Genomic DNA, 26,596 nt, shown 5'->3' with positions numbered 1-26,596 from the left:
AGTGGCCTTACATCTGGACTCGAGGCAACATAGGTTAAATAGTTTCCCTCTCGTCCTGTAGAGCAGATCTACACATGCGACCGAAAGAACAGCTGATGGGCTGAAAGAACACTGGAACTACAAAAATTAGCTGACAGCCACGACATGTGTGGATTCTTCAGCACAGTCAACAGCATTCACGGCCCACGTATCCAAGGACCTACCCCACTGAGAGCAAAAGAATGGAGTGACATTGATCAAGGACAGAGAGGCAGTCAGCACTCGTTGCAAGGAGCACTTTGAAGATCTCCTCAATTGTGACTCAGTCCTTGATGCGAGTGCTCTTGACCGCATTCCACAGCATGCTACCCACCGTGCTGTCAGCACAATCCCAGGCTGACAGAGATTGAAAAGGCCATCTGACAGCTAAAAAACAATAAGGCCGCTGGCATAGATGGAATTCCCATCAAAATTCTAAAATCTGGCAGAGAAGCACTCTTGACACAAATACATGGTCTCATTTCCCTCATTTGGAAGGAGGAGAGAATGACAGGGATCTCTGAGACACTGTAATAGTGATCATCTTTAAAGAAGGTGACAAGACTGACTGTGGTAACTACAGAGGGGTATCCCTGCTGTCCGCCACAGGGAAGGCCATCACAAGAGTCCCTCTCAACTGCCTCCTCCCCGTGGCTGAAGAGCTCCTACTGGAATCACAATGTGGATTCTGTCCATCAAGAAGCACAATGGACATGATCTTCCCAGCAAGACAACTCCAAGAAAATGTAGGGAGCAGCAACAACCTTTCTACCTGGTCTTCTCTGACCTGACAAAGGCCTTCAACTCTACCAACCAGGAGGGATTATGGAACGTCCTCAAATTTGGCTGCCCAGAGAAATTCATCATCATCCTCTGACGACCCAATCCCAATGCAAACTGGGGTCAACTAAGTCTGTGACATCGCACCAACGCTCTTTTCCATCTTCCTTGCCGCAACACTCCGCCTCAACTCCTCACACTCAAACACAGCAACAGAGACTGACAGATACAGAATGGATGTCACACTCAAACACAGTACCAGAATCTGACAGATACAGTGGCGCAGTGGTTAGCACTGCAGCCTCACAGCTCCAGGGACCCGGGCTCGATTCTGGGTACTGCCTGTGCGGAGTTTGCAAGTTCTCCCTGTGACCGGTGGGTTTTCGCCGGGTGCTCTGGTTTCCTCCCACCGCCAAAGACTTGCAGGTTGATAGGTAAATTGGTCATTGTAAATTGCCCCTAGTGTAGATTGGGATTACTGCAGGGTTAGTATAAATGGGTGATTGTTGGTCGGCACAGACTCGGTGGGCCGAAGGGCCTGTTTCAGTGCTATATCTCGAAATAAATAAATACAGAATAAATCCATACAGCACCAGAGATTGAGAACTGCTGAATGACAGAACACACTCAAACACAGGAGCAGAGAATAAAAGAAATGGAATTAATTGCACAGTCACAACGACACAGAATCATCAAAAAGCGTCCTCTCAACAACATGCAGAACATTTCCAGAGAGCTTGACACAGGGAGCGGCACTTTCAATGTAAACTGGAGCTGGGGAGTGTCTTTGTGAAACATCCTTCCTGATTGCAGTACGAATGTTTGTGATTGGCTGCAAAGTTTGAATGTGATTGGATGGCGAAGGACACCAATTACAGTATTACAATAGAAAACCATTGTGACATCACTCCCAATCACCCAATCACAATCTTTACTCTCACATTCTTGCCCACATACTTAGTCTGTCTAAATCCCTTTTTTCCCCCTTTGCATCCTCCTCACAGTTTACTTTGCCACCTCACTTTATATCATCGGCAAACATGGATAACATTACATTCGGTCACCTCATCTAAGTCATTGATACAGAATGCAAATAACTGAGTCCCGAGCACCAATCCTTGCAGTATCCAATTACTTACAGCTTTCCTGCCGAAAATGACTCGGTTATTCCTACTCTCTGTTTTTTGTCTGTTAACTACTACTCAATCTATACTAATATATTATCCCCAAATTGCATGGGACCTACATTGATGTAATAACTACTTGTTTGATAACTTATTGAATGCTTTTTGAAAATCCAAACAGACTACATCCACTGGTTCCCCTTATCTGCCCTGGCAGTTACAACCTCTACATATTCTAATAATTTATCATTGACGATTTCCTTTTAATAAATCCATGTTGACTCTGCCCAACCATATTCTGATATTCCACATCACCCTTTACCACGTCTGTAATAATAGATTGTAGCATATTCCCCATTGCTGATGTCAGGCAAACTGGCCTCTAGTTCTTTGCTTTCTCTCTCCTTCCTTTCTTGAATAGTGTGGATATGTTTGTTACCCTCCAATCCACAGCTTCCAGAATCCAGGAATTGTTATTTTTATAAGCAATGGGAATAGCTGTGGGAAAATGAATCTGAGTAATTCTATTCTGAGTCCACTGTATGATTCAGGTCAAATAATAATTATCAATAAAAAAGGAGTAAAATCAGAGTTCAATTGAACTTTAATTTGAAGGAAATCAGTGTTGGAAATATGTTTATTCAAATTATACACTTCTTGGTTTGGGAAACAAAATTCCTTTGAGACAGTACCCAACTCAGTTCCTATCTTTCAGTTTCTCATCTGAGGAATTTAAGGAACGCCAAACTGTAATGGCTGGGAATCAAACCCGGGCACAGCTGCTTGGAAGGTCATTGACCTGAAACATTAACTCTGTTCTCTCTCCACAGATGCTGCCTGACCTGCTGAGTATTTCCAGCATTTTCTGTTTTTATTCCAGCTGTTTGGAAGGCAGCTATGCTCACTGCTCTAACAGCATCGCTCACATGGAGCAATACATTGAGTCTTTCTGTGGATTTTGGGACTGGGCCGCTGTCTTTTGGTCGCTGATGCTATAATCAGAGCCAATAAAATACTCAGCTCAGTTGCAGGTGTTTAAAACTGGTGAACTGAAAGGTGACATGAAGAAAAACTTTTTCATGGAGTGAATGATAAGGATCGGGGATGCCTGATAGGCTGAAGAAGGCAGATTCAATCATAGCTTTCAAAAGGGAATTGGATAAGTAATTGAAATGAAAAATATGCAGGGCGGAAGAAAGGCCAATAAGCTGGCATGGAATCAATGGGCTGAATGGCCTCCTATTGTGTTGTAACTATTCACTGATACTGTGAGTCTAAGACCAAAATTTGATTAAAGACCTGTTTCAGCCTAGTTACTGTTACAGATCTCAAACAGAGTTTGGCTGTTTATCAGGGTGTTTCTGAACAGCAATAAATCACAATTTTACAGCACAGAAAGAGTTCATTTGAACAATTGTGCCCGTGGCCGCTCTTTGAACGAATTATCTAATCAGTTCCACCTCCCTGTCATTTTCACATTGCCCTGTAATTTCCCCATCAAGTAATGATTCAATTCCCTCAGGAAAGTTATTATTGAATCTGTTTTCACCTCCCTTTTCAAGCAGTACATTTCTGATCATCAGAACGCGTGTTAAAATATCACCTCGTCTCCCCCTCTGATTCTTTTAACAATTCTGTGTCCACTGGTTACAGACCCTTCTGCCAGTGGGAACAGTTCCTCTTAAACCCATTACAATGTAGAACACAACTATTAAATATTACATTAACATCTCTGCTCCAAGAAGAATTAATCCAGCTTTGCTATTCTTTCCCGCATCTCTTGAACCATTCTGGTCAATCTCCTCTGCACTCTCTCTCAGGCCTTGATATCCCTGCTGAAGTGTGGAACCTAGAATTAGAAATGCTCCAGCTGAGGCCGATAACTAGTGATTTAATTTATAAAAGTTCAGCATAAACTCCTTGTTTGTGACCCGTATTCCCATTTCTGGTTTCTAACCCAGTGTCGGCTCTGAGCTGTTGAAACTGCCTGAATAAATATTTCCGCCCAACAAAGCGCTCAATTTAGAGAGGCCGGAATGTGAGAAGTTGCTGAAAATAAGGGATCCTCACAGCCAGGTGACATTTCCCAGTGGATTTTTCAATAGAAACTGGGGCTGGAGAGAGTCTTTGGGAAATGTAATTCCTGAATGAAGTGAGAGAGTTTGTGATTGGTTGCAGATGTTAAATCTGATTGGATGGCGAAAGAGACCAATTAGAGTATTACAATATCAAACCATTGTGACATCACTCCCAATCACAATCTTTACTTTCCCCCATCCCTCATTAGCATAGAGCTGTGGGATTGTCTATTTAATCCGCACTCGGAAGGGGTTTGGTTTATTTCTGTGTCTGAAATTGAAACTGAAGATGGTTGAGGAGAAGAAGAAAGCAGCTGCTAAGAAGGGCGCCAAGAAAACTGTGAGCAAACCGTCAGAAAAGGGCGGCAAGAGGCAGAGAAAGTCGAGGAAGGAGAGTTACTCCATCTACATCTACAAAGTGATGAAGCAGGTTCACCCCGACACCGGTATCTCCTCCAAGGCCATGAGCATCATGAACTCGTTTGTGAACGATATTTTCGAGCGCATCGCGGGTGAGGCTTCCCGCCTGGCCCATTACAACAAGCGCAGCACCATCAGCTCCCGGGAGATCCAGACCGCCGTGCGCCTGCTGCTGCCCGGGGAGCTGGCCAAGCACGCCGTGTCGGAAGGGACAAAGGCGGTGACCAAGTACACCAGCTCCAAGTAAAACTGCACAATGGACTGAAAAACATCCCAAACACAACGGCTCTTTTAAGAGCCACCCACAATCTCTCTGAAAAAGCTGCATCCGAACATCTCTATTAAATCACTTAAAGACAATGTATAATATAATAAGGATCTTACTGCTGTGTTTGCTGTCCCATCAACCTTACAAGAACTCATAATCTGCTCACCCATCTTCACTTTTTTGCTTAAAGCTGTTATTGTACTGTTTTTTTTTCACAGACCCTGAATGACCGCATTAACAGCTGCTTTCAGTGTTGAGGGTTAGACCTTAATCCCTTAATGATTTTATTAACAGCAACTCTCCGCAGTGCAACAGCCTGGGATGGGATTATTACAGAGCAGGTTAAGGGCAGTTCCAGAACTCGTTCCGGCTCCCTCTTTTCACAGAAGGACACTGAGCTCTGATTGAAAACTAAACAATGTTTCACTTCAGGCCAATGCAATGAACAGTGATTTATTCCCAACAGGGCCAGTTTGAAAGCGATTGGAGAATGAGCCACAATTTAAACAACATTTTACAAGTTGAATAAAAGAAAATACAGAGAAGGGATTTTAAATTTTTGACGAAGAATTACATTTATTTTCATCCGCTCCTTTCCGGCAATGAAATTGGCGGACTTTTTGAAATTGAACAATTCTCTGCTTCTGATGTCGTGGCGGGTAAAACCCGCCCTCTTCTGTTTGTCAGTGACCTGATTATTGGTGAATATAGGCAAATGAAGTGAATTAGGTACCGACCAATGAGGAAAATTCTCAATCTATAAGCAAAGTAAATGCTGCGTAAATTAACCATTCTTTGTGAAAGCATTTGTGAGATTGTGGAAATGTCTGGAAGAGGAAAGACCGGCGGGAAAGCTCGGGCCAAGGCCAAGTCTCGCTCCTCCCGGTCTGGACTGCAGTTCCCGGTGGGCCGTGTTCACAGACTCCTGAGAAAGGGCAACTATGGTGAGCGTGTGGGTGCCGGAGTCCCGGTCTATCTGGCTGCTGTGCTCGAGTATCTGACTGCTGAAATCCTCGAGCTGGCCGGTAATGCGGCCCGGGACAACAAGAAGAGCCGCATCATCCCCAGACACCTGCAGCTGGCCGTGCGCAACGACGAGGAGCTCAACAAGCTGCTGGGAGGAGTGACCATCGCTCAGGGCGGGGTGCTGCCTAATATCCAGGCCGTGCTGCTGCCCAAGAAAGCCAGCGTTCAGAGCTCCCAGAAAAAGTAAAGCGGCCAAAATGTCATCTAATAACCCAAAGGCTCTTTTCAGAGCCACCCACAGTCTCTGTGAAAGGGCTGATTATTGTCTAATTCCAGCATGTCAGTAACAGAACAGAATAGGAACTGTTTAAAATGTTTAAGTAACTATTTCAGTGACTTCTCAGTGTCTCCCCCTGAATCCTGTGTGAAGGGGAATTACCCATCGTCTGTAACTTATCACTTCCACACCGAGTTTGAGTTATTGGTCCCTTAAGGATTGCTGAATGGAGTCTTTTCCCATGGAGTGGGAAATAAATGTCAGGTTAAAACTGTGCGTAAAATAGCGCCAGGAATTTGTGGCGATAAAAGCGGAATAAAAAATGGTCAAGGTTACGGGAAAATATTTTACCAACAAATGTAAATAGATTTTCCAGTAATCGCTTCTTTTCGGCACTGAAATTGGCGCCTTTTTCGAATTCAAACTGTGTTAGGACGACAATTTAAGCCAATGATTTGCTGTGTTTTCGAATTCGAGGCTCTGCGATTGGTTAAGACATGCGAATGGGAAGAGGGTGACCAATCAGAAGTGAGCGCAGGCTCAAACCGGGAATTCCAGAGTGATGTGGCTTTTCACTGAGGGCATGTGTGGACTGGGGAAGTAACTAAATGTGGAGCCTCAGGCGCTGTTAACACAGCCCGTTTAGAAAATCAAATCCACTGCACATCCTTGCTGCAATTGAAATGTCAAACTCTGCGATTCCAAGTTTCTACCCGAACACAGCGCAGATTTATTCCAGACAGTTCTGAACAGCCTATCCGATCTCCCGTTTCCAGGTCACTGCTCTCTCTGTGAGGCGGTGGGTGGCTCTTAGAAGAGCCTTTGTTGTGTGTTTGCAGGAAAGGGTCGAGTTGTTCAACCGCCGAATCCGTAGAGAGTGCGGCCCTGCCATTTCAGAGCGTACACCACATCCATGGCAGTGACCGTCTTGCGCTTGGCGTGCTCAGTGTAGGTGACCGCATCCCTGATCACATTCTCCAGGAAAACCTTCAACACCCCGCGAGTCTCCTCATAGATCAAACCCGAGATCCGCTTGACCCCGCCACAGCGAGCCAGGCGGCGGATTGCTGGTTTGGTGATGCCATGGATATTCTCATGAAGCACTTTGCGGTGCGGCTTTGCTCCCCCTTTGCCCAGTCCTTTGCCTCCTTTACCTCTGCCTGACATTTTTTTATTTCCAAAATATACTTTATTCTTAAAAATCTGTAAAAATTACATTCCCAAACAGTTTAAAACAGCATCAAGTCAACAAATACCAACAGTGCAAAGGTGATCCGTTTCCTTCTATACAATTTTGAGTTGCCTCACAACCCTTCCATTTCATTGTCATGCCATATACATTTTTACATTTACAGCACAAAAAGTTTTCCCGATACAGTTCGAGGGGTTTCCCATGGATCCAGCCCCTCCGTTCAGCTTGGTGGGGGGACCTTACACAGTGGTCTTTCCACATTGAGCCTTTGCTGCGGCTGCCCCAAGCTTTAGTGCGTCCCTCAGCACGTAGTCCTGGACCTTGGAATGTGCCAGTCTGCAACATTCGGTCGTGGACAACTCTTTGCGCTGGAAGACCAGCAAGTTTCGGGCAGACCAAAGGACTTCTTTCACCGAGTTGATAGTGTTCCAGCAGCAGTTGATGTTTGTCTCGGTGTGCGTCCCTGGGAATAGCCCGGAGAGCACAGACTCCTGTGTTACAGAGCTGCTTGGGATGAACCTTGACAAAAACCACTGCATCTCTTTCCACATCTGCTTTGCAAAGACACATTCCAGGAGGAGGTGGGCAACCGTCTCTTCCCCACCACAGCCACCGTGGGGGCATTGTGCAGAGGGGGCGAGACTTCGGGTGTGCATGAAGGATCTGACGGGGAAGGCTCTTCTCACCACCAGCCAAGCTACGTCTTGGTGCTTGTTTGAAAGTTCTGGTGATGAGGCATTCTGCCAAATGACTTTGGCGGTCTGCTCGGGGAACCATCCGACAGGATCCCCCGTCTCCTTTTCCCGTAGGGCCTTGAGGACATTCCGTGCAGACCACTGCCTGATGGATCGGTGGTCAAAGGTGTTTTCCCGCAGAAACTGCTCCACGAAGGATAGGTGGTACGGCACAGTCCAACTTGATGGAGCGTTCTGCGGCAATGTGACCAGGCCCATCCTTCGCAACACCAGGGACAGATAGAACCTCAGCACGTAGTGACACTTGGAGTTTGCGTACTGGAGATCTACATACAGCTTGATGCAGCCGCACACGAAGGTGGTCATCAGGATGAGGGCCACGTTGGGTACATTTTTCCCGCCCTTGTCCAGTGATTTGAACATCGTGTCCCTCCGGATCCGGTCCATTTTAGATCCCCAGATGAAGCGGAAAATGGCTCGGGTGACTGCCACAGCGCAGGACTGGGGTATGGGCCAGACCTTCGCCACGTAGAGCAGCACAGGGCGGCACAGTGGCGCAGTGGTCAGCACTGCAGCTTCACAACTCCAGCAACCCGGGTTCAATTCTGGGTACTGCCTGTGTGGAGTTTGCAAGTTCTAGCTGTGTCTGCGTGGGTTTCCTCCGGGTGCTCCGGTTTCCTCCCACGTGCCAGAGACTTGCAGGTTGATAGGTAAATTGGCCATTATAAATTGCCCCTAGTGTAGGTAAGAGTCCTTTCCTATCCTGAGTGGTGTGAAACAGGGCTGTGTTCTCGCACCCACACTTTTTGGGATTTTCTTCTCCCTGCTGCTTTCACATGCGTTCAAATCCTCTGAAGCAGGAATTTTCCTCCACACAAGATCAGGGGGCAGGTTGTTCAACCTTGCCCGTCGAAGAGCGAAGTCCAAAGTACGGAAAGTCCTCATCTGAGAACTCCTCTTTGCTGACGATGCTGCTTTAACATCTCACACTGAAGAGTGCCTGCAGAGTCTCATCGACAGGTTTGTGGCTGCCTGCAATGAATTTGGCCTAACCATCAGCCTCAAGAAAACGAACATCATGGGGCAGGACGTCAGAAATGCTCCATCCATCAATATTGGCGACCACGCTCTGGAAGTGGTTCAAGAGTTCACCTACCTAGGCTCAACTATCACCAGTAACCTGTCTCTCGATGTAGAAATCAACAAGCTTCCACTGCTATGTCCAGACTGGCCAAGGGAGTGTGGGAAAATGGCGCACTGACACGGAACACAAAAGTCCGAGTGTATCAGGCCTGTGTCCTCAGTACCTTGCTCTACGGCAGCGAGGCCTGGACAACGTATGCCAGCCAAGAGAGAAGTCTCAATTCATTCCATCTTCGCTGCCTTCGGAGAATACTTGGCATCAGGTGGCAGGACTATATCTCCAACACAGAAGTCCTTGAAGCGGCCAACACCCCCAGCTTATACACACTACTGAGTCAGCGGCGCTTGAGATGGCTTGGCCATGTGAGCCGCATGGAAGATGGCAGGATCCCCAAAGACACATTGTACAGCGAGCTTGCCACTGGTATCAGACCCACCGGTCGTCCATGTCTCCGCTATAAAGACGTCTGCAAACGCGACATGAAATCGTGTGACATTGATCACAAGTCGTGGGAGTCAGTTGCCAGCATTCGCCAGAGCTGGCGGGCAGCCATAAAGACAGGGCTAAATTGTGGCGAGTCGAAGAGACTTAGTAGTTGGCAGGAAAAAAGACAGAGGCGCAAGGGGAGAGCCAACTGTGCAACAGCCCCGACAAACAAATTTCTCTGCAGCACCTGTGGAAGAGCCTGTCACTCCAGAATTGGCCTTTATAGCCACTCCAGGCGCTGCTTCACAAACCACTGACCACCTCCAGGCGCGTATCCATTGTCTCTCGAGATAAGGAGGCCCAAAAGAGAAGAAGTGTAGGTAGGTGGTAGGGAAATATAGGGACAGGTGGGGATGTGGTAGGAATATGGAATTAGTGTAGGATTAGTATAAAATGGGTGGTTGATGGTCGGCACAGACTCGGTGGGCCAAAGGGCCTGTTTCAGTGTTGTATGTCTGAACTAAACTAAACTAAAACTAAACAACGTGATCGCCTCGCACCTGATAACCAGGTTCTTACCCACAATGGAGAGAGATCGCTGCCCCCACATGCTCAACTTTTGTTGTACCTTGGCTACTCGCTCCTCCCAGATTTTGGTGCACGGAACTGCCCTTCCGAACCATATCCCCAGCACCTTCAGGTAATCTGACCTGACGGTGAAGGGGACAAAGGATCGGTCAGCCCAGTTCCCAAAGAACATGGCCTCGCTCTTGCCGTGGTTAACTTTGGCTCCAGAGGCCAGTTCGAACTGGTCGCAGATGCTCATCAGTCTGCGCACGGACAGCGGATCCGAGCTTCTGCCTGACATGATAATTCTTCACTCAGTTCACTGCTGGATATGAGAAACAGAATCCTTCAGGCTCCTTTTTATCGCGGCCACCCGGACCTGGCTGAGAAGTGCAGTGAGGGGAGGAGACAGAGTGAAGATTAAACAGAGAGCGGGAGGGGAGGAGACACCCAGAGTGACAGACAGAGAGAGAACGGCCCCTCATCTTTCAGCTCCACCTCCAGTTTGCTCCGGGCTGCCAATTTCAAACCCTTTATTAACAGTAGAACCGAAACCCAGCTCTCCACACAAACCCTTCCAGACTCGGCCTTCACAGTCAAAGCTTTCCAGAAAGCCGGAGCTTTTAAATATGATCCTGCTACAATTAACACTCAGTAATATTCCCACCTAAACGCAGTCCATTCTATAACAAGAAACCTCCTCAGTAACATCACCATTTCCATACACATCCGCTTCCAGCAGTTTACAAACATCTTATTGCAGCTGTTTGGGGAATCTCCTGTGTTAAGATTGGAGTTGGAAAGCGGCCTTTACCTGGCAGTGTTACCGTCTCACACTGAATCTGCCAGACATCCTGTTCTCTTTATTGTGAGAGAGAATGTGTGGATTTAGGAAATGTTCATTTGAAATGATCTCGATTGAGAACGAGCCCGGCCGTGGGACAGGTATTCCAGTGCAAAGAGCTGTCCATGACCGAGTGTTGCAGACTGGCACATTGCAACATCCAAGACTATGTGCTGGACGCATTAAAGCTTGGGGAAGCCAGCATGGAGTCTCAACGGGGAAAGGCTGAAGTCTAAGACAATGTATGTCAGCCAAGAGCGACGTCTCAAGTCATTCCATCTTTGCTGCCTCCGGAGAATCCTTGGCATCATGTGGCAGGACTGTATCTCCATTGCAGAAGTCCTCAAGGAGGCCAACATCCCCAGCATATACACCCTACTGAGCCAACGGCGCTTCAGATGGATTGGCCATGTGAGCTGCATGGAAGATGGCAGGATCCCCAAGGACACATTGTGCAATGAGCTCGCCACTGGTATCAGACCCACCGGCCGTCCATGTCTCTGCTTTAAAGACGTCTGCAAACGCGACATGAAGTCCTGTGACATTGACCACAAGTCGTGGGAATCAGTTACCAGTGTTCGCCTGAGCTGACGGACAGCCATAAAGGCGGGGCTGAAGTTTGGTGAGTTGAAGAGACTTAGCTGTTGGCAGGAAAAAAGACAGAAGCGCAAGGAGCGAACCAACTGTGTAACAGCCCCGACAACCAATTTTATCTGCAGCACCTGTGCAAGAGTCTGTCACTCTAGAATTGGCCTTTAAAGCCACTCCAGGTGCTGTTTCACAAACCACTGACCACTTCCAGGCGCTTACCGATTGCCTCTCGAGACAAGGAGGCCAAAGAAGGCCATTGTGCAGTGAGGGACTGGAACCCATGTCAAACCCCTTGGGCTGTATGCACCAGAGAATGTTTGATGTATAATGTAATTACTGTAAATATAACCTGTGCAGACAGATATAGTGAGATACCTCATGTACTGTAGTGAAAGAAATTGATCTGTATTGCATCTTATGTAATATCAAATTTGGCCTGCTTTGCAATGTACTTCCACAAATTTTATGAATAAAATACATTTTGTGCAAAAGAAAGCAGCTTTCCTGTCAACACACACCTTGTCTCAGGGCACAGCTCTAAGCACAACTTTCCTGTGATCTTGTCACAACCAACTTCACGCTATATCTTCCGACACCCGTACTTTACAGTCTGTCAATCTATAATCAAAAGACCTTGTGTTTATTTCTCCTTTCTTTTCATTTCTCCTCTATTCTTCTCAATCACTCCCTTCAACAGTCCTATTCAGATCAAGGTGGAATGTGAATAGTTTCACAACTCACCTGACTCGATTATTACCTTTCTCTTCTCTTGTCTCATTCCATGGGAAAGTTTTATTCACCAGTCTGTTGCTGTTTTACACTCTTGCCATACCATCTGGTATTGCATCCATCTGAATTCTGTGCTTTCATGGCCTTATATTTCTTTTCCACTTCTGAGTGATTTGTTTTCTTCAGTTTCATTCAACCAGGCTGGACCACAAGGAAGTTTGGAACCTTTGCCTTGGACGGGTCCACGTTGATCCATTACATTCAGAATCATCTCCTTCAAATAATTCCATAGTAGAACTACAGTAACAACACAGCATCTGCTTCAAACACTCCTCCACATTTTATCTGTTCTGACTGTCAGCATCTCCAGCTCTTTTGTTTAAGTGGAACCGATCAGGTTTGTATAGGCTCCTTCTATTCTGAAAGCTGTGGCACTGGTTCGGGAAATGGAGCCCTGTTTGTCAACACTAAAGGCTCAGCCATGCTTGATTTGCCTCGTTCCCCTCTGTCTCTCTTAACTATCAAATGGCATGGGTAGTATTTCAGAAAGTACTAGAATGGAGGGAGTGCTGGGGACTCCAGGCCTATCCTGGAGGGATGGGGAAAACATCTTTCGAAATTTTCTGGAGAGAAATGTGATATGACAGGTCTCCAGGGACAGACCAAGGAGAGGATGTGTACATTGAATGGAAACATGACAATAAGAGTTGGGGATTCAGGAACACAATCCTCTCTGATGGGGTACAGCCTCCCCTCTGCTATTTCTCTTTACAAGACACTTTTCCAGTTTACATTTATGTAAAAGGTGGGTTAATTGCTCTCAGGGTGGGTGGGAGGAGAGGAGCCTCATTGGCCATGGGTGGGACAGGGAAAATGGAAAGAGAGAACCAGGATTCCGATCACTCTTCTGTGATGTCTGCTGGAAAGCGTCTGTGGATCAGATGCTGCCGGGGGCCCGTGGAGAGGGGAAGGGGATGGGAAACGGTGTGGGGTCATGGTGCGAGGAGGTGGAGAGGGAGCGTTCGTGGTACCACAGCCAACCCTCTGCCCAAACCAGACACCCACATATCCTATCCCAGCATTAGAATGGCCAATTCATGGAGGCAGAGGGTGGCGATTCCCATTGGATTAATTTCTAATGTTCAGCGTCTTATCCTGATAAAATCACCAGTATTGAAGGAGGCCATTCTGTACTTATTCTCAGGTCATCGAGGGGTCATCTCTCCCCTTTCAGCTCCTGGCTGCAGATATGGTTGCTGTGAAATATGAGTAAAATGCGACGTATGTTTGCAGCTCTTTCTGTTTCTGTCCCGTTGCAGTCACAGGAACATTGAAATGGGGCTTGGCCATTCAGCTCCTCAAGCCTGTTGCACCTTTCAAGTAGATCCTGACTCAGCTGTATCTTAACTCCAGCTCTCTGCTCTGATTCCACAAACCCTCATAACCTCTCTGGATTAAAAATCTCTTAATTTCAGGTTTGAAGTTGTCAATTGACCCTCAGGTTTATCCGCTATTAAGCGGGAGAGTTCCAGACTCACACTGTCCTTTGCGGGAAAGAGTGTTTCCTGGCAGAATTCCTGAAAGGCCCAACTCTAATTTACTGGTTCTCCCCTTTCTTGTGGAACTGCTTGTTTCCAGCTCTGACCAAAGTCCACATCGCAGAACAACAGCTGTTCCTCTGATCCTGTCCTTTCAGCTTTGGATTTGAAGCCCATGTCTCTTTCCATGATGATTCTTTGTGCCCGATCTCTGTAATTGGGTTTGTTGTAAATCACTGGCAGCAGGAAGCAGAAGTGAGTGTGATCTGGGCACTGACAGGGAATGCTGCTTCTCATAGCTCTCTCATGGGGTGGTGTGGAGGGGGTGAGACTTGGGGGAGTTGAAAACCTTCATGTGTCACCAAGTTAGAATTTATGAATCAGTGTCTCAAATACTCCAGATAAAGAAAGGATCATCATCTGGTGTCACAGCAGGAGCACATCAGACTTCAGATCAGAAAGCTGTTTGTTGTAATATATTCTGGTGGCACACTCAGAGAAAATGGGCACCAAGCATGGCCAGTTCAAGCAAGTGTTTATTTATGTCTTTGCATCATCACCTCATCAACATAATATATAAATACATTACAGTACTTCGAACTTCAAAAGAAAAGTATTTTTCTTTTTGTTTCTCTTCAATGAACTTTATCGACAAATCAAGTTTAATAACTGGTTTACAACGTCTTTCTGATCTTATGGGTTTCGGTGTTGAGTCAGGTTTTGGATTGCTTGGTTTTGGTTCAGTATTTAAAGAAGACATTGTTTCTTTCTCAGAAATCGAAATTTCAGTCACTGAACCTGAACTGGTTCAAATCCTGGCATGAGCTCGTGATCAAGCAGATCGAGCTCGTGATCAAGCAGATCTTGCTCATGTTTTGGTTCAGTCCTTGCTGAGATCATGTGATCTACATGGACATTTCTCACTTTTCCATCAATTTCAACCAAGTATCGTTTGGTTACACAAATTCAAAAAGCTCCCAGGGTGCACGGCAGGTTAATCATGTGACTAGTTCCTGATATGGAACAAAAATAAACACAAGAAATGCTGGAGATTTTTTTTTTCCAAAATATACTTTATTCATAAAAATCTGTAAAAAATACATTACTTTTTTTTTCCAAAATATACTTTATTCATAAAAATCTTTAAAAATTACATTGCCAAACAGTTTCCAAACAGCACCAAAAAATACAACCATTGCCAGGGGGATCAGTTTCCTTCAATACTGTCATCTGTTTCTTCCCAACCCTTCCGTTTCACAATTGTCATGTCAATTACAGTTTTACATTTACAGCAATTGAGAATATTAACGATACAGTTCGAGGGGTTTCCCATTGATCCAGCCCCTCAGTCCAGCTTGGTGGGGGAACCTTACACTGTGGTCTTTCCCCATTGAGCTTTTGCTGCGGCTGCCCCAAGCTTTAGTGCGTCCCTCAGCACGTAGTCCTGGACCTTGGAATGTGCCAGTCTGCAACATTCGGTGGTGGACAACTCTTTGCGCTGGAAGACCAGCAAGTTTCGGGCAGACCAAAGGGCGTCTTTCACCGAATTGATAGTCCTCCAGCAGCAGTTGATGTTTGTCTCGGTGTGCGTCCCTGGGAACAGCCCGTAGAGCACAGACTCCTGTGTTACAGAGCTGCTTGGGATGAACCTTGACAAAAACCACTGCATCTCTTTCCACACCTGCTTTGCAAAGGCACATTCCAGGAGGAGGTGGGCGACCGTCTCTTCCCCACCACAGCCAACGCGGGGGCACTGTGCGGAGGGGGCGAGACTTCGGGTGTGCATGAAGGATCTGACGGGGAAGGCCCTTCTCACCACCAGCCACGCTACGTCTTGGTGCTTGTTTGAAAGTTCTGGTGATGAGGCATTCCGCCAAATGACTTTGACGGTCTGCTCGGGGAACCATCCGACAGGATCCACCGTTTCCTTTTCCCGTAGGGCATTGAGGACATTCCGTGCAGACCACTGCCTGATGGACCGGTGGTCAAAGGTGTTTTTCCGCAGAAACTGCTTCACGAAGGATAGGTGGTACGGAGCCGCCCAACTGCATGGTGCGTTCCGCGGCAATGTGACCAGGCCCATCCTTCGCAACACCGGGGACAGATGGAACCTCAGCACGTAGTGACACTTGGAGTTTGCGTACTGGGGATCTACACATAGCTTGATGGAGCCACACACGAAGGTGGTCATCAGGATGAGGGCCACGTTGGGTACATTTTTCCCGCCCATGTCCAGAGATTTGAACATCGTGTCCCTCCGGACCCGGTCCATTTTAGATCCCCAGATGAAGCGGAAAATGGCTCGGGTGACTGCCACGGCGCAGGAGTAGGGTATGGGCCAGACCTGCGCCACGTAGAGCAACAACGTGAGCGCCTCGCACCTGATGACCAGGTTCTTACCCACAATGGAGAGAGATCGCTGCCCCCACATGCCCAACTTTTGTCGTACCTTGGCTACTCGCTCCTCCCATGTTTTGGTGCACGCCCCGGTCCTTCCGAACCATATCCCCAGCACCTTCAGGTAATCTGACCTGACGGTGAAGGGGGCAAAGGATCGGTCAGCCCAGTTCCCAAAGAACATGGCCTCGCTCGTGCCGTGGTTAACTTTGGCTCCCGAGGCCAGTTCGAACTGGTCGCAGATGCTCATCAGTCTGCGCACGGACAGCGGATCCGAGCAGAAGACGGCGACGTCATCCATGTACAGGGAGGTTTTGACCTGAGTGCCTCCGCTGCCTGGGATTGTCACCCCTCTTATGCTCGCATCCTTCCTAATCGACTCAGCAAAGTGTTCAATAGAGCAAACAAACAAGACCGGGGACAGAGGACAGCCCTGTCTGACTCCAGATTTGATCGGGAAACTTTCAGATTCCCACCCATTGATTGACACTGCGCTACTGATGTTTGTGTAGAGCAGTTGGATCCAATTGCAGATTCCCTCCCCAAACCCCATTTTGGAAAGCACGTCCATCATGTAGGTGTGCGATATCCTGTCAAAAGCCTTCTCCTGGTCCAGGCTGATGAGGCAGGTGTCCACCCTCCTGTCCCGTACGTAGGCGATCGTATCCCTGAGTAGCGCGAGACTATCAGAGATCTTCCTGCCGGGTACAGTACAGGTCTGATCGGGGTGAATCACCAACTCCAGAGCAGACTTGACTCGACTGGCTATGACTTTGGACAGAATCTTGTAATCAACATTAAGCAGTGAGATGGGCCGCCAATTTCTGATTTCTGCCCTCTCCCCCTTCTGCTTGTAAATGAGGGTGATGATGCCTTTTCTCATGGATTCTGACATGCTGCCGGCCAGGAGCATACTCTCGTATACTTCCAGCAGGTCTGGGCTGACCCAGTCCCACAGGGCCGAGTACAACTCGACCGGTAAGCCGTCGCCCCCGGGAGTTTTACTCGTCTCGAAAGACTCGACGGCCTTTGTCAGCTCGTCCAGAGTTAGCGGCTTGTCCAGTCCCTCCCTCCTGCTGTCATCTAAGACCTCTGTGATAGATGACAGGAAGGACTGGGAGGCTCAGCTGTCTGTGGGCTTCGCGTCATACAGCCCAGCATAAAAGGATTTGCTGATCCTGAGTATGTCGGGCTGCGAAGACGTTACCGAGCCATCTTCTTCCTTCAGGCTGCTGATAACAGAGCTCTCTCTGTGTACCTTTTGGAAGAAGTAACGCGAGCACGTCTCATCCTGCTCGATGGAGCGGACTCAGGACCGGAAGATGATCTTGGAGGCCTCCTTGGCAAAGAGCGAGGCCTGCTGGCTCTTCACCTCTTGGAGGTCCTCCTTGACCTCGACCGCCATTGACTGCAACCGGAGTAGATTTTGCATAATTTTCTGGAGTCGGGACAGTTCCCTCTGTCTCTCTCTCGCCTTCTGAACACCTTTGTGGATGAAGAACCTCTTGATGTTCTCCTTAATCGCTTCCCACCAGTGAACTGGAGACTCAAAGAGGGGTTTCACGGTCCTCCAACCATTGTAATCCCTTTTGAGTTCCTCAACGTTCTCTGGGGTCAGCAGTGTCGCATTGAGCTTCCACGTCCCTCTGCCAACCCGCTGGTCGTCCTGTAAGTGACAGTCGGCCAGTAAGAGGCAGTGGTCAGAGAAGAACACCGGCTTGACGTCGGTGGATCCGACCGTGACAGCAGGGGACACAAACAGGAAGTCAATCCTGGAACGGGCAGACCCGTTCGATCTTGACCATGTGTATCTGCGCTGCGCTCCGTCTGCAGGTTTGCTGAAGACGTCGTGCAGTTTGGCATCCTTAACTGTTTCTATTAGGAATCTGCACTAGCGTCCAGTTTGCTGTCGTCACTGCCGGATCGTCCAGCCGCATCGATGATGCAGTTGAAGTCACCGCCTGGGATGACCGGCCTGGACGTCGCCAGCAGCAGTGGGAGCTGCTGGAAGACGGTCAGCCGCTCGCTGCGTTGTCCCGGGGCATACACGTTGATCAACCGGAGTGGAGCGTTGTTGTACATCACGTCTGCTACGAGGAGGCGGCCGCCCACCACCTCCTTCACTTCGGAGATGGTGAAGTTACCTCCCCGCAGCAGAATACCCAGGACGGAGGAACGGCAGTCATTACCCCCCGACCAGATCGATGGCCCGTGGGACCACCATCGCGACCACTGCCTGTAGGTGCTGAGGTGTGGTATTCCACACTCCTGCAGAAACAGTATGTCAGCTTTGACCTTGGCAAGGTAATCCAAGGTTGAAACACATCACGTAGTCGATTTAATGCTACGCACATTAATGGAAGCAATTCTTATACCCATTTTTTACTAAAGATTAGTTGTTGCTTCCCATACCATTTGTCCTCGCTAGTCCCAGTCCTTCCCCTTCGGGATGTTCCTGCATACCCATCGTGTGCGCAAGCAGTTTCACGTTGGTTGGGCTCAGAAACGCCTCCTGATTTTTCATGCAGGGTTTGTGCCGCTCGGGTGACATCGGGGGGGTCTTGTAGGCAGAGAGCATTGGGTTGTCCTCAGCTGCTTCCATCTGTTCCTCCTCGAAAACATCACAGCTCCCGGTCTCCCGGAGCTCAGGTGCGCCAGACGTGTCTTTGCTCCCGGTGTCCCGGAGCTGAGATGCGTTGGCCACGTCGTTACGTGTGGGGAATTGGGGTTGGGGCACGCCGGGCCCATCACACCTTCCAGTGCCCGGGGGCTGGGATGCTTTATCATCCATCTCGGAGTTCTGCCGCCTCTTTTGAAAGGGCTGTCGTTCCAGCATTTCCCCGTCCAGTGAAGAGGAGTTGTTGCAGTCTGATTCAGAAGAGAGCCTCCTCTTGCCACTGGTTTGGGTAGTGGCTTTGGGATGTTTTTTCTTTGTGGTTTTCCTCTGGACCACTTGCCACTGACCTGTTTGTCCATCTGCTGCCTCCTCCTCCATTGATTCTGTCTGTGGAGGAGGGGTTTCCGGGCGCTGGGTAGGCGCCTCCCCTTCCTTCTCAGGTTGAAGTGCCTCACTGCGGAGAAGGTTGCTGGTCTCCTTTCGAACAGCGGACGCCTTCGTCGAACCTTCGCCCGGCCATTCCTTGGACCTTGCCGCCTGAGCATAGCTGAGACAACGTTTGGGGCAGGTCTTGTAGAGATGGCCTGCCGCACCGCACAAGTTGCAACGCTTAGTCTGCTTACAGTCCTTGCTCTGATGGCCTTCCTCCTTGCAGTTCTTGCAAACAACCGTGCTGCAGTTGGCTGCCATGTGACCAGATTTGCCACAGGTGCGGCAAACTCTGAGCTGCCCAGCGTAGACCAAGAATCCTCGACTTCCCCCGATAGCGAAGCTGGAGGGAGGGTGGATGATGGCTCCACTAGGATCTACCTTCAAGGTCACCTTGACCTGCCGTTTGCTTGTCCAGATCCCAAAGGGGTCCTTGACATCAGTGCTGCTGCCGGCCACCTCGACGTACCTGGCGAGAAAGGTGAGTACATCCACCACCGGAACATGGGGGTTGTAGAGGTGAATCGTCACCACCCGGTCCCGTTGTGACGGAAGTGTGAAGAGCGGCTCCGCTGTGAGGATCGACAGTGGCGCCCGGTCCCCTTTCTCCTTGAACGCCTTCAGGAACTTGATGCATCCCGCCACGTTCCGGAACGTCACATCGAAGTATCCACTGCTGTGGAAATCCTGCAGGCAGAAGACGTCCGTCGCTTGAAATCCGCAGCAATCGAAGAGAATTTTCTTGATGAAGAAGGTGCGATCGACCGGTGCATCTCCTTCCTTGTCCTTCACGACCACCCGAACGGTGTTGCGCACTCCCTGGCCCGAAGCTCGAAAATTGGTTATAGCCATTTTACTCAAAGCTTCCCCAGGATCAAAAGGCAATGATCATGGTCTCTTCTCAATCAAATAAGCACTGATAAGAACAGATACTGCACTTGATCTTAGCCAAAATACATTACAAAACAGTTTCAAACAGCACCAAGTCAAAAATTACAAACAGTGCAAAGGAGGTCCGTTTGCTTCAATACAATCATGAGTTGCCTCACAATCCTTCCGTTTCATATTTGTCGTGCTAGATACATTTTTACATTTTACAGCAGACAAAATTTTCCCGATACAGTTAGAGGGGTTTCCCATGGATCAAGCTCCTCAGTTCAGCTTGGTGGGGGGACCTTACACAGTGGTCTTTCCCCATTGAGCCTTTGCTGTGGCTGCCCCAAGCTTTAGTGCGTCCCTCAGCACGTAGTCCTGGACCTTGGAATGAGCCAGTCTGCAACTTTCGGTCGTGGACAACTCTTTGCGCTGGAAGACCAGCAAGTTTCGGGCAGACCAAAGGGCGTCTTTCACCAAATTGATAGTCCTCCAGCAGCAGTTGATGTTTGTCTTGGTGTGCGTCCCTGCGAACAGCCCGTAGAGCACAGACTCCTGTGTTACAGAGCTGCTTGGCATGAATCTCGACTAAAACCACTGCATCTCTTTTGGCGGCATCTGTGGAGAGAGAAGCAGAGCTAACATTTCAGGTCAATGACCCTTCTTCAGAACTGATCCCCCATCATAGTAAATAGTTCAGAATTAGATTCAGAACCTTATATGGAACAGTCTCTTTGCATCCCTTGTTGGAGGCTCAAATCTCTCTGCACCAGCCAGCTAGCCATGTGACTAAAACATTTGTGTATTGGAAGACCACTGCTGGATCCCCCATTAGTTCAACATTGTCTGTTACCATGGAAATATATTTCCAGTAAGAGATTGCAATTTTTAAACTTTTAGTGTTCATATGACAAAATAATGTGTGCCGCATTCTTGGCAGGTGGGGGATTTGCCTGACAATATTAAATTTTGTTCTATTCAATACAGCTGTGATGAACTTTGACCTTTTCTGCCTTTTATAAACAGTATTTGAAGGGTCTCGGTAACAATGTTCAGTGTTGATGAGAGTGGGGTCTGGGTGAGCAGCTGCTGAGTGTGACAGGGTCAGGACTGTAAGCAGGAAGTTCTCTGACAGTCTCTCTCTCTCTGTGATGGGTTGAGTTGATTGACAACTGGCAGCTGTTGGCATTTCGATAAATGAAGTTCCCTCCAACCATTTTTTTTGACTGACAGTGTAGTATAAGGATGTAAAGGACTAATTACTATGATGGGGGAATCAACCCCTCCCACTGTCAGAGTGATGATGTAACATGAGATGAGGTTTGGGAGAAGAGAGAGCAGCACCAAGGATGCCAGCTTAGGAGGCTTGATGAGTGTGTATATAGTAGTGTGTAAATTAGAAAAGAGTTCTTAGTTCTTTCAGCAAAACATATCGAGAAACTCACAATTTTATTATTCAGGAGTCAGAACACAGATATTAACTCTGAGTGGCAGTTCTAGTTTCATTTACCAAAAAGAAATAGAGAATAATATTGCTCACTGATTGAAATCCCCCAGTGAGGAGACAGTTAAACAGGTGATCTGTTGGGGTCTCCTTCGATCCAAGGTTTCGACAGCATTTAATCTCCCTTTTTGGTGAAATTCTCTGTTATTTGCAACTTTTTTTATCCAGCTTTGATGGGCGAGTGAAAAAGCTGAAAAAAAGTGAACAGTTCCATCCTTTCTTTTCTTCCTTCTTCCAGTTTCTCTTTTCTGTCCCAGAGCAATATAAGGATGAGAATCCCAAATTAATCTGCTGTTTCTGGTGCTTTATCCATTCCAATCAAAATTCAACATTCCAATCAAATCTATCTGTTATTCCACAGTGTCTCTCCATGTGTTTTATTCTGTTGTATTCTCTCACAGTCTGTTTGATGATCAATGTTGCATCTCACTCTGTGTTCTGGTGAAGATCAGAAGCAGTGATATCTGTTTTCACTACACGCCAAGTCTTCCTGAGGCTGTGCCTCGCTGATCATGTGGAGTTAGGAACATAGCAACATAGGAGCAGGAGTCGGCCATTCAGCCCATTGAGCCTGCCCCGCCATTTAATGTAATCATGGCTGATCATCCACTTCAATATACTTTTTCCCACACTTTCCTCATATTCCCTTATGTCATTTGTATTTAGAAATCTGTCAGTCTCTGCTTTAAACATACTTAATGACTGAGCTTCCACAGCCCTCTGGCATAGAGAATTCCAAAGATTCACAATCTCTGAGTAAAGACATTTCTCCTCACCTGTATCCAGTGTGGCTTCCCCCTTATTTTGAAATGGTGTCACATGGATCTAGACTCCCCAACCAGGGGAAACATCTTGGCTGCATCTACCCTGTCTATCCTTTAAGTATTTTGTTGGTTTCAATGAGATCACTTCTCATTCTATGAAACTCTAGAGAATACAGCCCCAGTCTCTCTTCCTCGGATAGTTCCACTAAGCTGGGAACAAGTCTGATGAACCTTCGTTGAACTCCTTCTATGGCAATAATATTCTTCCTGAGGTAAGGGAAGCAAGTGCAGTCTAACCACGGTTCTATAAAACTGAAGAAAGAATTCACTGCTCCTGTGCTCAAATCCTCTTGCGATAAAGGCTAACAAACTATTAGCCTTCTTAATTTCATGCTACATTTCAGTGACTTATTGAAAAGGACATCCAGGTCACCCTTATATTCTATACCTCAGCTAATAAAAGGAAAGGATTCCATATACCTGCTGATCCACCTTATTGACCTGTCCTGCTACCTTCAGGGATCTGTGGACATTCACTCCAATGTCCCTCAATTACTCCACACCGTTCAGTGTCCTCCCATTAATCATGTATTCCTTTTCTTTTTTTAACCTTTTAAGTGTCCAATTTGAATTCCATTTGCCACTTTTCTGCCCACCTGACCAGTCTCGACCAGTCTATTGATATCTTCTTGCAGTATACAGTTATTCTCCTCACTATCAACCAAGCGGCCAATTTTCATGTCATCTGCAAACTTCTTGATTATGTCCAAGGGTCACTGACCAGAAACATTAAATCTGTTTCTCTCTCCACAGATGCCACCAGACCTGCTGAGCATTTCCAGCATTTCTTGTTTTTATTTCAGATTTCCAGCATCCGCAGTATTTTGTTTTTATGTCAATTTTTCTCTCTCTTGGCTCTTCACCGCTGCTCGCAAATGCCTCCAGTTCAGGGAGAAAAAAAGACTATGTGCTTGGGGAAGCCACCATGGCGTCTCAATGGGAAAGGCTGCAGTCTCAGGCCATAGTACAGTGAGGGGCTGGAACCCGTGGAAAACCCCTCAGGCTGTTTGCACCAGAGAATTTTTGATGTGTAATGTAAATACTGTAAATATAACCTGTGCAGGCAGGGATAGTGAGATACCTCATGTACATTATTGAATGAAACTGATCAGTATTGTACATTATGTAATATTAAATTTGAACTGCTTTGCAATGTAATTGCACAAATTTTATGAATAAAATACATTTTGTGCAAAAGAAAGCAGCTTTCCTGTCAACACACACCTTGTCTCAGGGCACAACTTTCCTGTGATCTTGTCACACCCAACTTCGCTCTGTATTCGTTCCTTGTACAGAGTGGAAGCTGATATTTGTCCCGTTTTAAATTGCTGAACCGGACCTTCCTCCCGCCGCTTACAGTTAACAGATTGACAAATGAAAATCATTCCTAAAATAGCACCAGGATTTTATGATGGAAAATACAGTAAAACAGAACATAAAATGAGAGATCATAAAATTGTTGCCTGAAAATTGAAATTTTCCATCACTTCAATTCCTTCCTGCTCTGGAATTGCCGGGCTTTTTCCAATTGGAAAATTTCAGCCAATGAGAACTTCTATTTAATTTATGTGACACTCCGATTGGTTAAGAATTGGATTGAGAAGAGGATGACCAATCAGAGACAGAGTCAAACTGCGGGGATTCCAGGCCCCCAGTAACTGAGCTGAAACTGTTCAGATTGACAAACCCTGGCAGCAGCTTCACACATTGGACACTTCACACTTCACAAGGGCTGGTGTGAGAGAAGCTTCAGATCCTGTCATTACTCTCTGACTCATTATTCATCTAGAACCAAACAATTAGTAAATGTGAAGCAGTGAAGAGACTTTTCACTCTCACTGCAGAATGTGTCATCTGGGGAAATAAGGAACTATTATATTCGGAGATTCCAGGTACATTCCTCCCTTAACAAATCCATTCCTAACATTCCCGATCACAGCCTATCCCAGCTCCTGTTGTCACCCGACTCCATCTGAATTGGAGAAACTCAGGTGTTGGGGTTTGAGTTGTGAGGTGGGGTTTCTCCGCCAGTGTTACTGTCTCACAAACTCACCCCCTGAATTTGTGAACTGAGACTGCACCGAACACATCTCCAGTTAGAGTGAGGGCCGGACATCCTTCTGTTTTATTACAGAGAGTGGGGAAAGGGCTGGGTGGAGGGGATGTCAGGGAGTCACCAGGGATCCTCGATTTACTCCAAATCATTTCCATGTGGAATCTGCAGACGGGGCCGGGACAGGGATCATTTGATCAGGGGATCAGCTCTTTCCTGAGAGATGTGGGTGGCTCTGAGAAGAGCCTTTGTGTTCAGATGTTTACAAGTTTCCCGCGCTCTTTCACTTCTTTCCAGACCCTGCTTCACATTTACTCCAATGAATAAAATACATATTGTGCAAAAGAAAGCAGCTTTCCTGTCAACACACACCTTGTCTCAGGGCACAACTTTCCTGTGATCTTGTCACACCCAACTTCGCTCTATATCTTCTGACACGCACACTTTACAGTCTGTCATTTCCAAAAACAAGCATTCTAAAATCAAAAGACCTTTTGTTTATTTCTCCTTTCTTTTCATTTCTCCTCTATTCTTCTCAATCACTCCCTTCAACAGTCCTATTCAGATCAAGGTGGAATGTGAATAGTGTCACAACTCACCTCTGACACTATTATTACCCTTCTCTTCTCTTGTCTTATTCAATGGGAAAGTTTTATTCACCAGTCTGTTGCTGTTTTACACTCTTGCCATACCATCTGGTATTGCATCCATCTGAATTCTGTGCTTTCATGGCCTTATATTTCTTTTCCACTTCTGGATGATTTGTTTGCTTCAGTTCCATTCAACCAGGCTGGACCACAGGGAAGCTTAGAACAAAGAACAAAGAACAGTCCAGCACAGGAACAGGCCATTCGGCCCTCCAAGCCTGCGCCGATCTTGATGCCTGCCTAAACTAACACCTTCTGCACTTCCGTGGCCTATATCCCTCCATTCCCTTCCTATTCATGTATTTGTCAAGATGTCTCTTAAACGTCGCTATCGTATCTGCTTCCACCACCTCCCCTGGCAGCAAGTTCCAGGCACTCACCACCCTCTGTGTAAAAAACTTGCCTCGCACATCCCCTCTAAACTTTGCCCCTCGCACCTTAAACCCATGTCCCCTAGTAACTGACTCTTCCACCCTGGGAAAAAGATTCTGACTATCCACTCTGTCCATGCCGCTCATAACTTTGTAAACCTCTATCATGTCGCCCCTCCACCTCCGTCGTTCCGGTGAAAACAATCTGAGTTTTTCCAACCTCTCCTCATAGCTGATGCCCTCCAGACCAGGCAAAATCCTGGTAAACCTCCTCTGTACCCTCTCCAAAGCCTCCACGTCCTTCTGGTAGTGTGGCGACCAGAATTGCACGCAATATTCGAAGTGTGGCCGAACTAAGGTTCTGTACAGCTGCAACATGACTTGCCAATTTTTATACTCTGTACCCCGACTGATGAAGGCAAGCATGCCGTATGCCTTCTTGACTACCTTATCCACCTGCGTTGCCACTTTCAGTGACCTTTGCCTTGGGTGGGTCCACGTTGATCCATTACATTCAGAATCACCTCCTTGAAATAACTCCATAGTACAACTACAGTAACCACACAGAATCTGTTTCAAACACTCCTCCACATTTTATCTGTTCTGACTGTCAACACCTCCAGCTCTTTGGTTTAAGTGGAACCCATCAGGTTTGTATAGGCTCCTTCTATTCTGAAAGCTGTAGAACTGGTTCAGGGAATTCAGCCCTGTTTCTCTACTCTAAAGGCTCAGCCATGCTTGATCTGCGTGGTATTTTGCTTTTATTGCAACGTTACAAGACCTCCAATCCTCTGGAAAACGATGGTCAGACCTTCCACTATTTCTTCCCTGGCTTCATTCAACAGCCTGGGGTACATTTCATCTGGTCCTGGTGATTTATCCACATTCAAGGATGCTCATCCCATTAAGACTTCCTCTCTCCTTAAGTGATCACGTCCAATACTTCACACTCCTCCTCCTTCATAACAATATCTGCATCACCCCCTCATTTGAGAAGACAGCAATGTATTCATTAAGGATATTGGCAATATCTTGCACCCCGATACAAAGGTTACATTTTTGATGTCTTCTGTGCCCTGCTGTTTGCTCAGTTGCCTCTTACTCTAATGTTTTGATGCAACATCTTTGGGTCCATTGTTATTTTGCTTGTCCATGTTCTTTCCTGTTCTCTCTTTGTTCTTCACCTCTGCTCCCAAACGCCTCCAGAGCAGTCAAAACACAAGG

The 26,596-nt window shown here is 47.1% G+C and overlaps 1 protein-coding gene across 1 annotated transcript; it reads right to left on the bottom strand.

Annotated features, from left to right (window-relative positions):
• Positions 1–6,786: 6,786 nt before the first annotated feature.
• LOC137365015 (histone H4-like) lies at positions 6,787–7,098 on the bottom strand. The gene has a single exon (XM_068027887.1). The coding sequence runs from the start codon at positions 7,096–7,098 to the stop codon at positions 6,787–6,789; it is 312 nt and encodes a 103-aa protein (XP_067883988.1).
• Between the last annotated feature and the right edge of the window lie 19,498 nt (positions 7,099–26,596).

This window comes from Heterodontus francisci, unplaced genomic scaffold (assembly GCF_036365525.1).
Source record: "Heterodontus francisci isolate sHetFra1 unplaced genomic scaffold, sHetFra1.hap1 HAP1_SCAFFOLD_43, whole genome shotgun sequence".
NCBI classification, from domain to species: domain Eukaryota; kingdom Metazoa; phylum Chordata; class Chondrichthyes; order Heterodontiformes; family Heterodontidae; genus Heterodontus; species Heterodontus francisci.
The sequence above is the reverse complement of the archived record's forward strand: the minus strand, read 5'-3'. Positions and strand labels throughout refer to the sequence as shown.

What these genes read in the sequence shown, in the direction of transcription:
- LOC137365015 (XM_068027887.1), bottom strand. Translation starts at nt 7,098, where the DNA reads ATGTCAGGCAGAGGTAAAGGAGGCAAAGGACTGGGCAAAGGGGGAGCA.